Here is a 15,569-nt window from a genome sequence, read left to right as displayed (position 1 = left end):
CGGTGGAGAAGGACAAACAAACTGATAATAGGCATGGAGGAACTCTGCTATGAAGAACGATTAGAGCAGCGATTTTCAACCAGGGTTCCTCCAGAGGATGCTAGGGTTTCCTTAAGCATTGGGCAATTTCTGCCTCTCAGCTAAGTCCCCACTGTCACCATTGATCTTTTTAGCTATCTGTAAGGAGGCAATTCTTCCCAATGGCCACAAGTGTAAGGACCATTCTTCCCACTGACCATCACACTAATGTATCATGAGTTGTAGATTTCTAATTTTTAGCAGGGGTTCCCTGAGACCGGATAATCATTTCAAGGGTTACTCTGCGTTAAAAAGGTTGAGAAAGGCTGGATTAGAGGAACTGAATTTATTCTCTCTTGAGAAGAGGAGATTATGGGGGGAGGATATGATCAACATGTACAAATACATAAGTGGTCCATATAGTGAACGTGGTGTTGAGTTATTCACTTTAAGGTCATCACAGAGGACCTAGGGGGCACTCTGTACATCTGGAGGAAAAGAGATTTAATTTCCAAATACAGAAAAGCTTCTTCCCAGTAAGAGCTGTGAAAATGTGGAATAGACTTGCTCAAGAGCTGGTTCTGGCCAGCTCAGTAGATAGTTTTTAAAAAAGTCCTCAATTCTTTGCTAGATACACTTAATATAACTGGATACTAACATTTATACATAAAGTTTATGCAGGGAATATCCGATTGACTCTTGGGGTATCAGGAAGGAATTTTTTTCCCCTGCTGGAGCACATTGGATCATGCTTCCTCTGGATCAAACTGTGTAGAGGATTGTATACATTTTTTCCCCTTCAGTCAGTTGAACTAGATGGATTTGTGTCTTTTTTCAACCAGACTAACTATGTAACGGTGTGTAATATACAACTAAGAAAAGAAGCTGTCCCTATGGCAGCAGTAGATTGTTAAAGAATTTTGAATATTAGGAAGCTGGTGGTAATTGAGACCAGCTCTGGGTGGGCTGGTGTACACCAGTGTTTAGCGTGGGGCATGTCTGTGTTGGGAAGCTGTTATGATTGTGACAGTTTTCCACAAGGCCGGGGATACCGGTGATGCCATTATCTAAATATGGTGATGCCTATATATGTGAAATTACTTGAGTGACTGGGTGGAGCCTGACGGAAAACAGAGATTAGATGCCTTTATTTTGAGTGGCTGGCAGTGGGCAGATTCAAAAGTCATTATTGGACAGAATAGCCACTATGGATCCACCAACTGCTATCCAGTGTCAATCACCAGTAAGGCGCAGTTGATGGGGAACTAGTCTCCCAGTTTTTCACCCACCCATTCTAGAGAAGTCCTCTGTCATGCATGTATCTGAAGTGGCTAGGGGGGGAGCCCACTGCAGAAGGAGACACACTGACCTCAGCACCAAATTCCAAATATTAATAAACTAATCTCTGACAGGTACATGAATCAGGTGCAAGCACCAAAGATTTCAGTGCAGTGGCAACACAGAATTCTAAAGGGTGTCTGACACTCTTTATGGATCCTCGAGAGTCTCTGCTGTCATAATATAAAATGTACCAGCTGGCAATTTTTCTGCAAAAAAACTTAGTGTGGAAAGGTAAGCGAGTGCATTACTGCTAATCTTCTGCAAATGCCAAGTCATCACTTACCGTCTACAGATCCCAGCAAGAACATATCCAAGCCAAAGAAACTGCCAAGCAAATATTACATTCCAGATCATGAATGTCCATCCTGATGGTGTAAATTCAGTACTGAATTTATTTGAGATATTTCCTACAGATTGCAAGAATATTCCTGTAATATGAAAAGGAGTAATTGTAGATAAAAATTGTCCAGAAGGATCACTTTAGTGACCATGTCACTACAGAGTCAATACTGAAAGAAAAACTACCCATAAAAAAAGAGTCTCTATACTTACCTTTCCCATCCACACCATTTTTCCTCCTTCCAGCTCACACATCCAGTCTCACGGGCACCATCTCACCAGCTGCCTTCCCAGCTAGCAGAAAACATTGATCAGTATTGCTGGATATTACCAGCGGCACTGATCCTTTGGGAAAAACCCATCAGGCCTGCTATCGGAGAAGGAGAAAGATGTTGGAGGGGAGCAGAATCCCCCTCCAGCAGCTATAGAGGCCACTGGACACGAGTGACACTACAGTCATTTGAACACCCCTAGTCACTGCCTTTGCAGGTGACCGGAGGGTGGTGGTGGATTGTCTGGCTCAGAACAAACATTCTGACTTTACACTGAGACTCCAGATCTGCATGATCTTCAAAAGTTGAGGTGTGTTTTTAACAATTAAGTTTAGTATATCTTATATATCATACATGTTTTACCTTTCATTAGACCAGAACCTGCTCCGGCATTGAATGCTACCATGACAATGTAGACAGCCACAGTGAGGGAAATCAGGATTATTTTGAAAATGTTGTGTTCATACATGGTTAAACCTGGCAAAAAATAGAGAATCATTAGATATATGCAATCCAGTCTTTCCCCAAACCATTAATAAATAAATATATTATATATATTTATATTACACACACACACACACACACACACACACACACTTGCATTTTAAAAAAATTTGAATATCATCAAAAAAGATAATTTATTTCAGTAATTCAACGCAAAAAGTGAATCTCTTATATTTTATATAAATGCGTTAGATATTTCTTTCTTTTTTTTTTTCTGTTAGCATTTTTTTATTTTGAGGATTATGGCTTACAGCTAGTGAAAACCCAAAATTCAGTATCTCAATAAAATAGATAAGACCAATAAAAAAGAAAAAAAAAAAAAAGTTTTTTTAATACAGTAGGGTTGGCTTACCAAAAAGTATGTCCATGTATAGTATGCACTTAATACTTGATCAGGACTCCTTTTGCATGAATTACTGCATTAATGCGGCGTGGCATGGAGGCAATCATCCTGTGGCACTGCCGAGGTGGTATGGAAGCTCAGGTTGCTTTGATAGCTGCCTTCAGCTTGTCTGCATTGTTGAGTCTGGTGTCTCTCATCTCCCTCTTGGCAATACTCCACAGGTTCTCTATGGGGTTTAGGTCAAGTGGGTTTGCTGACCAATCACGCACAGTGATACCATGATCATTATTAGTATTGGTACTTTTGGTAGTGTGGGCGGCTACCAAGTCCTGCTGGAAAATGAAATCAGCATCTTCTTAAAGCTGGTCAGCAGAGGGAAGAATGAAGTGCTCTAGAATTTTCTGGTAGAGGGCTGTGCTGACTTTGGACTTGATAAAACACAGTGGACCAACACTAGCAGATGACAAGGCTCCCCAAATCATCACTGAATGTGGAAACTTTACATTGGACCTCATGGAACTTGGATTCTGTGCCTCTCTTCCTCCAGACTCTAGGACTTCGATTTGTGGTGGCTCTTGAAGCACTGACAACAGCCGTAATCCACATCTTGTGAATCTCCCCCAAATTCTTGAATGGCCTTCGTGTTACAATCCTCTCAAGGCTGCGCTTATCCCTGTTGCTGGTACACCTTTTTCTACCAAAAAAAAGTTTCACTTTTGAATTGAATTACTGAAATAAATTAACTTTTCAATTCGCATGTCAGGAGATTGTGACCAGCTCTCTATGGAGCCCGTTCACACATCTCCGGAGCGACTCCGGTGCGAATTGCACAGGAGTCCTGTACGTTTTATGGTCTGTTTCAGGTCCGAATTCAGCCGAAAAATCGGGCTGAAATCATACCTGAAAAGGTGAAAAGGGATGCGTCAGACTCCTACTGTGAGCTGCTCCATACTGTGGTGTGAACCCAGCCTCAAAGTACTCCTTGTTTGGGGAGAAAGTGGCTAAGGAGATATCCTGAGATATAGTACTTGGATTTCAAAATCTGTCATTTGCTCATTAAAATGATTGCCTTTTTCTCCACAACATTTTTAAATTCTTTACAATTTCTATGGGTTTCTAAGTAAAGTCCATTGCTTTCATTGTAAGCCAGTAATTTTAAGCCAATCCAGGAGTTAGGATTTAATTGGTAAATTAGCAGCCCATGGTCCTCAAGATAGCATAAGACTTATCCATTAGTGTGACATGAAAAAAGTACACTCATTTGTATAAGGATTTTCTTCTCTTGAACACCAGTGCATCACTGGGTGAAGACTTTGTTCCATTTTAAAACCTGGGCTAAACACTAGGGAGTGTATCTATAAAAAAAAAAAAAATAATTCCCCATAGCAAATCGCCCAGTGAGAATGCATGTACTTTTTTTTTTTTTTTGCACAAAAGACAAAAAAATTGTTACTAGGCTTTTTCCTGTGCTGGTCAAATGTTTTTCATGGATTTAAAGCGGTAGTGTAATCACATCTTTGCACCCTATATTATAAATAAGTATAACTTTTTGACAAGCTCCTGCTTGCTTGCAGCCACCGCCATTCTAAGACCCCATTCACACCTAAGCGTAATGTTTTTCCAGCGTTTTGTCGTGCGCATTTGCATGCAGCGTTTTTGAGCTTTGGCTTTTTTTTTTATTATTAACCAATAGGAAAAATTATCATCTGTTTCATCGTTTGTTGCTATGTTTTTAGATTTTGTCATCTGCTTCCTGCTCCAAAAACGCCCAAATCTGCCCGATTCGAGTGACAAAAGGGTCCAGAACTTGTTTGAGCTTCAGGCAACTTAGAGTGGAGATGTGAACTGTCTCCATAGAGAATAATGGATTTTTTTCCCCTCACGCGTTTTGTAGCTTGAGGCTTCAAGCTACAAAATGCTTAGGTGTGAATGAGTCCTAACTCCTGTCTTCTGCATCTGAATAGTATTGCATTTCCACCCTCACTTAGGTTCCGTGTCCATAATCCCGTGCGTGCGCAGTAGTTGCTGAATCCAAGCCTCATTGTCATTCCGTTTTCACCATGGCAACCTTCTTTAGCAAATGGGAGCCGATGTAACACCGATCCTGCTGCTGTCTTGCTTGAGAAGGGTGTAGTAGTATCGCAAAATGTCGGGGCTGATGCTGAGCTCAGGAAATGACGCAGCCCTGGCATGTAAACAACATTTTTCCAGCCGGAACAATTGATTGGAATGACTAATTTAAAAGAAAGTTGATTGAAGGGGTTTACTACCGCTTTAAAACATTTGACCACCGGTGTTCTATCGATTTGTGCCCTCCATCAAAAAGTGCCTGCACATGTCCAGAACGGAAGGGCACTCCAGCTGATTTGCCGATCAGCTGGAGTGACGTCACCATAGCGCATGCGCACATCGTAGGAGGGTTTTTTCGACAGGAGGTACCATTTCATAGCCACAATTGAAAGCTATGCAAAGAGCGGAGGGACACCGTAGATGTCAGATTGTGCCTCACTGTAAATCTGCGGCGCAACATCGAGGCACAATATGACAAATACGGTGTCCCTCCGCTGTTTGCATAGCATTAAATTGTGCAGAGAAACAGTATCTCCTGTCGAAAAAAAAGGCTCCTACGAAGTGCGCATGCGCTATGGTAACGTCACGGTGCCCACACATACGTAGAACGGACGGCACTCCAGCTGATTTCCCCATCAGCTGGAGTGCCCTTCCGTTCTACGTATGTGTCATAGCACATTCCTATGATACTTAGTGACATTAGTGGCCAGATGCTGTTATTTCCATTTTTGACCAATGAAAAACATTGAGTAAGCACAGGAAATAGCCTAATAACTTTCATTTTTTTTCTCCATTCACACAGCATTATTGTACTGGTCACTAGGCAAATTGGTATGCATTTTTTTTTTTTTTTTAAATCAATGCACCCATTGGTCTATTAACATGTTATTTTGGTAGCAATAGTCATTTAAAAAAAAATCTATATATAGTTCAATGCTCTCTTTAACCACTTGCAGAGCGCTGCACGCTAATACGCGTTCTAACTTTGAAGAGGCATATATATCTTTGTTATGGCAGCAGTTAACTGCTATAACTTTGGTATCCTCTTCTTCGGCTGGCAGTCTGACTTCCGATAATAGGGGTCTCTGCCGCAAGATCACTTTTATCGGCGGAGGGAGAGGGCCCCCCCCCCTTACCGCCACGCTCTGGTGCTCTCCACCGCTTACCAGAGCCGTCAGTAGCGCCGGAAGTGATCGGATGCTTGTCCTTCCAGGGTATGGATGATGAGTGAGGGGAAGATGGCCCCCACCCGTCTCCATATCATTGCAGGGCAGAAGCAACGTCAAAACGTCACTTCCACCCATAGCTCTTAAAAAGGGCCATTTTTATTTTAATTTTTTTTCAAAACGACATTTTTATTTATTTTTTTAATTTTTTTTAAAGCATTTTAGTATAAATATGAGGAGCTCTGATCTGACCCCAGATCTCATATTTAAAGTGGAGGGCCACCCTGAAAACGAAAAAATATTAAAAATTACAAAAAAATATAAAAAAAAAAAAAAATGAAAAAAATTTTTTTTTTTTACTTACCAGAAATGCCTGTTGCTAGGCACTTTCTCCTAATCTTCCTCTTCCTCCTCCGCGGAGATCTTGTGTCTTCTCCCTTCGTCGCGGCGTCTTCTGGGTAATGAGTCGCGCTGTGTTCTGGGAACTGTGTGTTCCAGAACACAGCGCGTCCCATTCAGAAAGCGCTGCGGGGCTCGCGCATGCGCAGTAGCTGCGGGACTCGCGCATGCGCAGTAGGAAACGGGCAGTGAAGCCATCAGGCTCCACTGCCTGTTTCCCTTACAACGAATGGCGGCGCCGGGACCCGAGAGCCGAGGGACGGGTCGGCCTCGGGCGGCCGACATCGCGGGCGCCCTGGACAGGTGAGTGTGTTTATTAAGTCAGCAGCTGCAGTGTTTGCAGCTGCTGACTTTTTTTTTTTAAACGGACCTCCTCTTTAAGAGGTCCTGTCGTGCTTTTTTTCCTATTACAAGGGATGTTTACATTCCTTGCAATAGGATAAAAGTGACATTTATTAAATTTTTTTATTTTTAAAAAGGATAAAGGATCATCCCTGGAATCGGCACCCCCTGCTCGGCGCAGGTGCTTGGGCCAGGCCGGGGAGGCTGAGGGAGCTGGGGAGGACGGTCTGCGGGGGTCAGCAGTCCAGCGGGGGCACGGCCCGGTGTGGCGGCCCCCAGTCCCAGGGGTAGTGGTGTTCCCGTGGGCGGCCTGGACACTGGAAGAAGCATGGCAGGGGAGCAAGTGGCGAGGAGTCTGCAGGCCGGGAGGCGCAGGAGCCCTTCGCCCAGACGCGAGGGAGGAGCTGGCGGTTGGGTGGGCCAGGCCCCTAGAGATGTGCATCGTAGAACCCCTGATGGTGGAGCGGGCCGTCTGGGCGTCCTTCTTCCGGACCGGTGTCAGCGGTGGCAAGCGATCGATCGGAGGGCGAGCTGTCGGAGTCGGATGGCGGTGATGTCCGTCACGTGGAGTTGGCGGTGGGTCCAAGTGTGGCGGCTGCGAGGCCCGGTCCTGGGCAGCCCGGTTAGTGTAACCCTTCTTTTTCTATTTCTACACTGTTACATGATTTGTTGGAGCAGGGTAGCTTGCGTGGTGCGCCGTCGGCTGGCGGGAGGAGTGGGTCCGCGGGGTTGGCGGGCGTGACCACACCTCCGGAGGCGGCAGCGGGTGGGAGGCAGGAGGGCCTCGGGGGGTTGTTGGCGGGCCTAAAGGAGCTGGTGCAGAAATTTGAGGAGGGCATGGCAGGCGGGCCGGCCCAGGCGTGGGCGCCGGCGGCCGCCTCGGCTGCAGCCGTAGCGGGCCCGTCGGGTGTGGGATCCGCTCCGGCGGTGGTCCCGGGGGTCCCAGAGGCTGGGGAGGGGGGGAGACGGCGACGAGCTCGGCGGCTCCCGCGGCTGACGGGATTTCTGCGAAGTCGGGGGAGCAGCGCGCTGACTTGGTCAGGCTGGCGGATGCGGTGAGGAGCGAGGTGTATGTTTGCTTCGAGGGACCGTTGGGGGCTCACTTGAAGCAGGAGGTGAAGGAGAAGATTTGGAAGGGTGAGTACATCGAGATCTTCACCCTGCTTCCGCTGGAAAAGTTCAACCTGGACCGGTTGAAGCCTGAGGAGCGGAAGAAGGAGGATGAGGAGAAGCGGAGGTATAGGTTGATTCCTCGTACTTTTTCTAATTGGCTCCAGGCGTTTGCCATTTTGGCGAGCGTTGTGGGGGAGAAGGCGCCGGAGCATTGCTCCGCTTTGTTCGTGTATCTGGAGGCCATCAGTGAGGCGCATAGGACGTACGGCGGTGTGGCGTGGCTCAGGTACGATGAACAATTTCGGCAACGGATGGCGGTTCGACCTTCGCTTCGCTGGGATCATAAGGACATCAGCTTGTGGATGAAGTTGATGACGGCGGCGAGGGCTCCCAACCAGTTTTTTCAGCAGGGGGGTCAGAGGTTCAGCTACCCCAGGACAGCCGACCGAGAAGCGCTGGGGCTATTGCTGGCAGTTCAACGAGGGCACCTGTAAATTTGGATCCACCTGCCGTTTCAAGCACTTGTGCTCGGGTTGCGGTGGGTCCCACCCCCTCGCCAAGTGTTTTAAGAAAGGAAAAGGGCGCACTGGAGATTCTGTCCCGAAGAGGGACGACTCCAGTGCGGGTGGAAAGGATGCAGCCTTTTCTCAATAGATATCCGGACAGGGTGGGGGCACAAGTTCTGGAGGAGGGTTTTACTTTTGGTTTTTGGATCCCTTGTTCGATGTCTGCGCCTCCTCCCGTGGCCAAAAATTTGAAGTCCACATTGCAACACCCGGAGGTGGCGACGGACAAGTTGAGCAAGGAGGTCGCGTTGGGTCGCATGGCGGGCCCATTCCTGGACTCACCCCTCCCCCACTTGGTGGTTTCTCCGTTGGGAGTAGTCCCCAAAAAGGAGCCCAACAAGTTCCGGTTGATCCATCACCTGTTCTTTCCAAAAGGGGGCTTGGTGAACGACGCCATCTCGCCGGAGGATTGTGCGGTGACGTACACCTCCTTTGATGCGGCGGTGTCCTGGGTGAGGAGGTATGGACGAGGGGCCTTAATGGCGAAGTCGGATATCGAATCGGCATTCCGGCTTTTGCCAGTACATCCGGATAGCTTTTGGCTTCTTGGGTGCTGTTGGGATGGGAGGTTTTACGTTGATCGTTGCCTGCCCATGGGTTGTTCCATTTCATGCGCATTATTCGAACAGTTCAGTTCCTTTTTAGAATGGGCCGTGCGGGACGTGTCGGGCATCAACTCGGTCATCCACTACCTGGATGATTTCTTGTGCGTTGGCCCGGCCGGCTCAAATGTTTGCGCAGTCCTCTTGGGGACGTTGCAACACTTGGCAGGCCGCTTTGGGGTCCCCCTGGTGCCGGAGAAAACGGAAGGGCCCACGGCCTGCATTACGTTTTTGGGGATTGTGATCGACTCGGACAGGTTGGAATGCAGGTTGCCTCGGGACAAACTGGAGTCGTTGCAGGAGGAAGTCCGGGCGACCATCGGGGTTCGCAAACTGCAATTGCGGCAGTTGCAATCTTTATTGGGCAAGCTCAATTTCGCGTGTCGGATCATTCCGATGGGGCGAGTTTTCAGCCGCAGGTTGGCCTCGGCTACGGCGGGGGTCCGGTCACCTACTCATTTTGTGACTCTGAAACAGGAGCACAAGGAGGATCTCGAGGTGTGGCAGGCATTTTTGGCCTTGTTTAACGGACGGGCCCTATGGATGTCGGTTTCCCATTAGCAATTGGGATCTGGAGTTGTTTACCGAAGCGGCTGGGTCATCGGGTTTCGGAGCTTACTTCAAGGGTCAGTGGTGCGCGGCACCGTGGCCGACGGAGTGGGCCGCGGCCGGGCTCCTGAAGAACCTGGTGTTGTTGGAACTGTTTCCCATTGTTGTGGCCTTGTAAATTTGGGGGGGAGTCTTTTAGGAATCTGAAGGTACGCTTTAATTGCGACAACTTGGGGGTGGTGCACGTGGTTAATCGGCTGACGGCGGCCTCTGGGCCGGTGGTCAGGCTTGTACGCCACCTTGTGTTGCGTTTTTTGCAGGTTAATGCTTTCGTCTATGCTGTGCATCTGCCAGGGGTGGAGAACAAGTTGGCTGACGCTCCGTCTCGTTTTCAGTGGGACAGGTTTCGGGGTCTGGCACCGGAGGCAGAGCGTCGCGGGATCGCCTGCCCGGCTTGGATGTGGAGCATAGCGGTGGAGTTGCAGCACGGTTGATTGAGATGTCAGTGTGTAAGTCGACATAGAAGGCATATTTAAAGGTTTGGCAGGAATGGTCGGAATGCCTAACGGCGATCGGCATGGCCCCGGGTGAGGCGGGCATGGCTCAGGCTGTTTTTTACTTTATTTGCAAGGATATGGACAGGGGGGTTTTGGCGGCCTCCATAGACAGGAAGCTGGCTGGGTTGGCCTTCTTGTTTAAATGGGAAGGGCGTCCGGATTTTACCAAAGAGTTTTGGCTGCGGCAAGCGTTAAAGGGGTACCGGAAGGCACATAGACAGAGGGATGGGCGGCGTCCGGTTTCCTTTCAGATGCTCCGGGGCCTGTGCACGGCGGTGGAGGCGGTTTGCGGTTCCTCTTACGAACAAAGCCTCTTTAGGGTGGCTTTTTCTTTGTCATTTTTTGAGGCATTCAGTATTGGCGAGCTGTTCTGCCTGGCCAGGTCTCGGATCGGGGGGGTTGGATGCGGGTGATGTGGAGCTGGGTCAGGATGGGGTGAGAATTTGGTTGCGCAGGTCTAAGACAGATCAAGAGGGGAGAGGGGTTCTGGTGGAAGTGGCCCCCATTGCGGAGAGCGATATATGCCCGGTGGCGGCTTTCTTGGGTATACGGCCACGGGTGGCGGGCCCCTTTTTTATGCATGGGGATGGTTCTTTTTTGTCCAAGTTCCAGTTCACTGCTATTTTTAAGAAGTGCGTGGCGGCAGCGGGGTTTGACCCGGGGAATTTTTCATCACACTCTTTCCGCATAGGGGCGGCTACTGAGGCGTCTAGGGCCGGGCTGAGTGCTGAGGCGGTGAAGAGAATAGGAAGGTGGGAATCGGGGAGGTTTCGGCTGTACGTTCGTCCTCATTTACTGCCTTAGGACTGGGTGCGGGGGGGGGGGGGATATGTACAAGTACGGGATGACTGTTGCTGGGTCTTGTGTATTTACTGGTTTTTGTTTACAGGTTCTGAAGTTGGTTTGGTCTGGATTCTGGGCCATTCATACGTGTTCTGGGGTTCGAAAAGAGCCGACGTTCGTCCAAACGGGAGACAGCTTCGGATTCCCAGACATGAAGCACAGGTTCGATGGATAGGGGTCCCTGGTATGTGGTGGAACAGGGTGCTGGGTGAGGTCCATAGATTCTCTCGCTTGGACCGGCTGCCTGATGTTCTGATCCTGCATGTGGGGGGCAATGACATGGGAGTCAGTGTGATGTTCTTCGGTTGAAGGCTGCCTACCCGGGCATGGTCTTGGTATGGTCGGATATGGTCAGCAGGATGTCGTGGAGGTGGGCGCAGTCTGACAAGAAGGTGGACAGGGCCCGGGTAAAAGTTAAGGAAGTGAGCAGGTTTTTTGTTAGGAATGAGGGATTGGCAATTAGGCATCGGGAATTGGAGTTTGAGACCTGGAGATACTTGAGAAGTGACGGGGATTTAAATGAGGTTGGGACGGACTTGTGGGCGTTAGGCCTGCAGGAGGGGATTCAGAGGGGGCTGTGCATGTGGCGGTGCTCGAAAGGGTAAGGCCTTACAACCTTTTGAGCTGTGGCAGGTTGTTTGGGGGGTCAGTTTAGAAGGGTAAGTGGTGCAGGTGGTAATTAGGTTGTACCCATCCATGGGGATGGGGGATGGTTGGTGATGTACTTCCTGGTTACAAGGGGGTAACCGGAGGAGAAAAGGGGTAGGTCACTGCATTAGTTTGGGTATAACCTCCGAGACAGGGGATGCCGTCTGGAGGTCAAGGAGGTCAAATATATGGTGCAGTGACCAGTAGGGTCTTGGATATGCTAATGACCCATGTTCCAGTGTTAAAGGAAAAGTTTACAAGTTATTATTATTAAAAGTTATTTATTGAATATTATATTTTACATATTTTGGTTAATAAATCAAGGCCTTTGGCCCTTTACTCCAAACGCAGTCTGGTCTGGTTTAATGGGGTGTGAGGGGGTTTGGAGGAAAGGGGGGAGTTGGGGGGTATGTGGCAAAATGTGAAGTGTCAGACAATACAAATGTCTGGTTGTGTGTGAGTATATATGTATATATATGGCGCTGTTCAACTGCCTAGACGCCACATGTGGAGATTGTTTGTTCCCCCAACAGCACAATATAAGACCTAAGCTGGGCAGTCCCTGCTAAGCTGGCCAGTCCCTGCAAAGCTGGCCGAATTTCTATCCATATATGGCCGTCTTAAAGTGTGTGGACACTTATTTACATACAATTTATTAAAAATTTAAATTTTTTTTATGGTGCTTACAGTTTCTTGCAGTGCAAAAAGCAAGAGCTGATGGTGACGGTGGAAATTGGATCTGATGCTGGAAGAGTGTGGGGGGGTTGGGAGCTATTGATGAAAGAGGTTTGAGGGTAAGGGGATGGAGCTGGCTATTGGGGAGTAAGGGAACGAGAGCTGGGGTAGGAGGAGTGTGGGGTGGAAGTTGATGGTGGAGGGATCTCGTGTGCCACCAACTGGAGTCAATCAATTTGGAGGTATACAGCGCTAAAGTGTAAGAAGTGTGTGTGTGTGTGTGTGTGTGTGTGTGTGTGTGTTAGATGAGAACCAGCAGCGACAAACCATGTGATATAGGACATAGTAAACAATGATAAAAAAAATACAAATGTCACGCTTGAAAAATGAAAAGATTAACTATTCAGTGGAGATACTAATCTAATGCGGAAGCATTAGATTAAAAAAAATAAAATAAAAATATGTAAAATCGTGCAAAGTCAAGTGAAAAATATATATATAAAAAAAAAAAAAAAAATTGAAAAAAATTTCAATAATGAGAGTTCTGAAAGATAAGTGAATGTTCTTGAAATAAAAAAGGTATCCAGTGGGGATGATATGATTCAGGGAATTCCACCACCAAGGAAAAAAGTTAGATCTTCCTGTGACAATCAGTCTATATTAAGAAAGAGCTCAGGCGTGTTCGCATGCTCCACGTGCAGAGCCCACCAGGAAGTCGGCGCAGCGCTAATCACAGGCAGTGAGACTTTTCCCGATCTCTGCAGCCGCGCATCGGGACAATGTCTCACTGCCTGTGATTAGCACAACGATGCACCGACTTCCTGGGGGGCTCTGCACGTGGAGCATGCGAACACGCCTGACCTCTCAGTCTATATATGAAAACACATACCGGATAGTGTGGACCTCCTATCTCTAGTGAGGTCACATACACATGCAGATATAGCCCTCTGCGGGGTGAGGTGATCCACCACGTTGCTGAAATAAGCTGAGGGTCAGGAAAATTCATCCAGGATGTCAAACACACGTCTGGGAGTCTCAATACGCCAGAAACAGCGGGGCATGTAAAGAAGGGGCTCCAATAGTGTGATAAAGTCTGAAAAATGCTTTATTGATAAAAGCCAAACAGGATGGATACTCTCAAACACATAAAACCGTGAGTATTGTACAAGTGTGCAGGCAAACACAATTTTAAAAAAAACATCCGCACTTCTGGTGTCACATGGGGGTGTAATGACATCAGCCCGTAGCTCTGGTGGAGTTCATGCCAGCATGGCCTGCCTTGGCTTCCATCTATTGCTGGCCCAGCTATCGCAGTACAGTGGCCATCACTACAGGCTTATGCCTGATTCACAGCTATGCATTTTTTTAGTGCGTTTTTGAAGAAACACACTACAGTCTATTTAACATTGTTTTCTAAGGGTCACGTTCACATCTGTGCATTTTAAGGAAAGGGCTAAGGCCCAGCAGGTTGTATTTTTGGTTCCATAGACTTCAACGGATCAAAAACATTTATTGAAAAACACAAAGTGCACCCAGAATATGCAAACTGCAACCTGCATAGGTGTGAGCCAGGCCTTAAGTCTGGTATACATGGGCTGAATACCAGCCGGTTCAAGAGAAACTGGCTGACGCTGGGCCCGTGTGTATGGCAGCCTCTCCGGTTTCTGTAGAATGTGCATGCCAGAAAAACACCTACCGGTCAGCATCTGATCATCGTTCCCAGCCAATGGCTGCGAGCGCTGATCAGTGAATTCTGGTGGGAGGGCAGTCCACGCCCTCTCAGAACACAATAGCCTAGTGGGGAGATCACTGTATGAACATCACATAGTCAGTCCAGAGACCTCCCCGCAAGCTCCTGGTTTATTTTTATTTTTTTCAGCCCAGCGGGTACAAACTCAGAGTTTGTACCAGGCATAAGTGATAAGAGAAGCACAGCAGGCAAGCAGGATGCAGCTTAAAAAACGCAGATGGCCCACTGGCTACGGGTACAGTATTGTCTTCTATACTGTAGTCTGCCTGCACCACTCCGCTTAGATTGAGTTTACACACAGCCTCAAGGCTAAAAAGCTCTGCATGTTATTCAACACGTCTGCCCACATTACTCCGCTTGCATAAGCCTAGGATCATATCAGTTGTCATTGGTGTGCGTAGACTATGGCATTAGGGTGTGCACCCCAAAGCTCAAGCACACATATTTGTGTGTGTGTGCGCGTTTGTGCATTATATAAAATAAAAGTCAAACATTTTAAAAGTATTAAAATATAGACGGGTTCAGTAGGGCAGAGGTTGGTGTCAGTAGTGCAGTGGGCAGTGTCCGTAGTTTTTTTTTTCTTAGAAATCTTTTTTATTTACAATTCTCTTAGGAGCCCCAATGGGAGCTTTGGTGAAATATCAGGGGTCTATACAGACCCTTCATGTCTTAATTTTGGGACAGAGAAAAAACGCTGAGGACAGAGATTCCCAAGCCCCTTTTTCTGCAGCATCAGCTGCATTGGACAATGAATGAATGGCAAATGCTCTGCACTAAGCAGCTTCCTGGTCATTCACAAATTGAAGCCTAGTAAACAGTTTACTTGGCTTCAGTTATGAACGAACACAGTGAGTGATCTGTACCAGTCACTCGCTGTGCTCATTCAGAAAATGACACAGCTTGGGCAGTAGGGGGAATCTATGCCACACAGGGGTAATTAGGGTGTGTCCAGGCACACCCCCTGCACACACGCATGTCAGCCGCGCTATATAGGAGATTTCATTTGGATGGAGTTATGCGTTTAGGACCCCGCAGGCTGGACCCAGCCTTTTGCCAGTTGGCATAGAGTATGCAGTGGGGTAGCATTGGATTTGACTATCTAGGAGAACTTTGTTCGGACAGAGGATTCATCACTACCACAGTCCTGCATGCACTGCACTGGCACACATCACAAGCCGTTAGCTTATACGAGAAGAGAGGGAAGTGCTGCACGTCAATGAGGGTTTAATGCTGAATGTGCGCAAGAAATCTCCAGTACTCATGGCAGGAAAACAGTTACTATGTTGTTAAATGTTTTTGTACATAGCTTTCAGGTATACCTCAAAGCAAAGTCTGTGTATGACAATATGCATACCTGTTGGGGTTGCAGCACTATATAGTGTGTGCTACTAGAAGTGAGAGTAGGTAAATCATATTCTGGCCAGGAATAACCTGAGTCACTGAATTGGATCAGGGTTACTAGAGGCCAGGAC

General features: G+C 47.6%; 1 protein-coding gene across 1 annotated transcript in view; it reads right to left on the bottom strand.

The window, feature by feature from the left end:
• LOC143987331 (uncharacterized) overlaps positions 1-2,466 on the bottom strand; it is a 31,722-nt gene extending 29,256 nt beyond the window's left edge. The window contains exons 1-2 of the mRNA XM_077485971.1: positions 2,334-2,466; positions 1,643-1,787 (exon numbers count right to left, since the gene is read on the bottom strand). Coding sequence (XP_077342097.1) covers positions 1,643-1,787; positions 2,334-2,439 — 251 coding nt within the window. The 5' untranslated portion in view covers positions 2,440-2,466. The remainder of the gene's footprint in view (positions 1-1,642; positions 1,788-2,333) is intronic.
• Between the last annotated feature and the right edge of the window lie 13,103 nt (positions 2,467-15,569).

Source organism: Lithobates pipiens, unplaced genomic scaffold (genome assembly GCF_037356315.1).
Source record: "Lithobates pipiens isolate NorthernLeopardFrog02 unplaced genomic scaffold, aLitPip1_a1.2 Scaffold_18, whole genome shotgun sequence".
Taxonomy (NCBI): domain Eukaryota; kingdom Metazoa; phylum Chordata; class Amphibia; order Anura; family Ranidae; genus Lithobates; species Lithobates pipiens.
Note: the sequence above shows the minus strand (reverse complement) of the source record. Positions and strands in the feature narration are given on the sequence as shown.